Below are 2,369 nucleotides of genomic sequence, written 5' to 3' on the forward strand. Positions count from 1 at the left end.
AATCTGTCTAGGTTCAAGCAGAGGCTGATTGGCTGCTGTCCGATGGGTGGCAAAATACCCCGTATTATTTAGTGGGGATTCAGGACAGACCCACTTGGCCAGCTTGGGGTCCTGGAGCCAGGCCCCCAGCACATTCCAGGCTCATCTCACCGAACCCCACAGGCGAAGTGCCCTTCCACGCACCAGCCCCCCAGCTGGCTCCTCCCCCCGCCTCCGCCCCCGCCCCCTCGGGAATCCAGGAGCGCAGGTTCTGGGTGAATTTCCCCCCTCCAGGCTCCATCCACCCCTCCTTCCTGCCCCCTTTCGACCCCTCCCAGCCCGGCGCGTGCTACCCGGCCTCCCACGTCCGCCCCTCCCGCCGCCTCCACCCCCTTGCTCTCAGCCCCCGCATTGTCCTCGTCCCAAGTCGACTTCGCTCCCGCAGCCCTCGCCACCGGCCGCACTTCCCGCCCTTGCCTGGAGCCGCGTCACCGCCGCCCTAGCTGCCGCGCGCCGCCCACGCTCCGCTCGCCCGTCCGCGTCTCCTCGCCCGGCTTGCCAGCCCTGTCTTCCCACGCCGCCACCCACCCGCCGCCCGGCATGGCCCCGCAGCAAACAGGTAATAAGAAACGGGAAGAGCCCGCGCCCCAGGAGGCTGCAGAAGGCTCGTCGTCGCCGAGCTCGTCGTCGCCGGGCTCGGCGGCGGTGCACGCAGACGGCCCGCAGCCGCCCAAGAAGCCCAAGCGGATGGTGGTGCGGCGCTCACTGGTGGACTACCTGAAGGGGCGCGAGGTGGGCGCGCAGGGGCGCGAGGTGGGCGCGCAGGGCCGCGCCGGGCTCTCCGGCTTCGATGGCGAGCTGTGTGGCTTCGCGGTGCGGAAGCTGCCAGAGCTGCTGCGGGAGCGCGAACTGTCCTTGGGCACCATCGACAAGGTGTTCGCATCGCAGTGGCTGAACGCCAGGCAGGTGGTGTGCGGTACCAAGTGCAACACGCTCTTCGTGGTGGACGTGCAGTCCAGCCACGTAACGCGCATCCCCCTCATGCAGGATCGTCGGCCCCCACCGGCCCACACCCAGCCGGGCTGTGGCATCCATGCCATCCACCTGAATCCCTCCAAGACGCTGCTGGCCACCGGGGGCGAGAACCCCAACAGCCTGGCCATATACCGGTTGCCAACGCTGGATCCCTTGTGCCTGGGTGACCGCCACGGTCACAAAGACTGGATCTTCGCCATCGACTGGATGAGCGACACGGTGGTGGTGAGCGGCTCCCGCGATGGCACCTTGGGCGTCTGGAAGATAGACCCCGACGTATTCTGGAGCAGCATAGCCTGGCACAGTGATGCAGGGCTCCCCGTGTATGCCCACATCCGTCCCGTGGAAGTGGAGGATGTCCCCAGGGCCGGCACCAACCCAGGTAACTGCAAGGTGCGGGCTGTGGCCTTCAGCGCCAAGAGGCAGGAGCTGGGAGCCGTAACCATGGATGGCTACTTCCACCTGTGGAAAGCCCAGAATACCCTGTCCAGGCTGCTGTCCATCAGGCTGCCTTACTGCCGAGAGAACGTGTGCCTGACCTACTGCGATGAGTTGTCCCTGTACGCGGTGGGATCCCAGTCCCATGTCTCTTTCCTGGATCTGCGCCAGGGTCACCAGAGCGTAAGGCACCTCTGCTCCCGCGAGGGTGGCACGGGTGTGCGCTCCCTGAGCTTCTATGAGCACATCATCACCGTGGGCACCGGCCACGGCTCTCTGCTCTTCTATGACATCCGTGCGCAGAAGTTCCTGGAGGAGAAGGTCTCGGACAGCCAGCACTCCTCTCCGCGGCCCACAGGGAGGAGGTTCAGGCTGATTTGTGGCAGAGGCTGGCTCAACCAAGATGACCTGCAGATGAACTACTTCGGTGCCTTCGGCGACTTGCCCAATGCACTCTACACCCACTGCTACAACTGGCCAGAGATGAAGCTCTTCGTCGCTGGCGGCCCTCTTCCTTCAAGCCTCCGTGGAAACTATGCAGGCCTCTGGAGCTAAGGATGGCCGCCCTGTCCTCAAAGTGCCCAGATTTACCTTCCAGTCCCCTCCCACTTTTCTCCTTTGCTCTGTTTGTGCTTTTGAGTCTGGGTGGCTTTTTCTTTCAGATGAAAAAGATCCAGCTTACCTCTGTTTAGGGTATTAGGCGAAGAGAGATGGCGACCTAGAGAGTGAGTTACCCTTCAGTCAGTCAAAATTGACTTTAACACTTTTATACACCTGTCCAATAGTGTTGTTTTGAATTATACAAAAAAATTTTTAACTAATTCTTAGTTCTGTTCACTGTTTGAGTCATTTACATATTCTCTCATTTTAATGCCTTGGTTTTACAATTCTGTATATTTTCTTTTTCTGTTACCAGT

At 61.3% G+C, this 2,369-nt stretch overlaps 1 protein-coding gene across 1 annotated transcript; it reads left to right on the forward strand.

Annotated features, from left to right (window-relative positions):
• The first annotated feature begins 579 nt into the window (after window positions 1–579).
• Window positions 580–2,007, forward strand: LOC128070372 (DDB1- and CUL4-associated factor 12-like protein 2). The gene has a single exon (XM_052663691.1). It carries the CDS (start codon window positions 580–582, stop codon window positions 2,005–2,007), a length of 1,428 nt encoding a protein of 475 aa, XP_052519651.1.
• Window positions 2,008–2,369: the final 362 nt, after the last annotated feature.

This window comes from Budorcas taxicolor, chromosome X (assembly GCF_023091745.1).
Source record: "Budorcas taxicolor isolate Tak-1 chromosome X, Takin1.1, whole genome shotgun sequence".
In the NCBI taxonomy this organism is placed as follows: Eukaryota; Metazoa; Chordata; class Mammalia; order Artiodactyla; family Bovidae; genus Budorcas; species Budorcas taxicolor.

Bases quoted from the DNA above. Each gene is read 5' to 3' on its own strand.
- LOC128070372 (XM_052663691.1), top strand. From the start codon at position 580: ATGGCCCCGCAGCAAACAGGTAATAAGAAACGGGAAGAGCCCGCGCCC.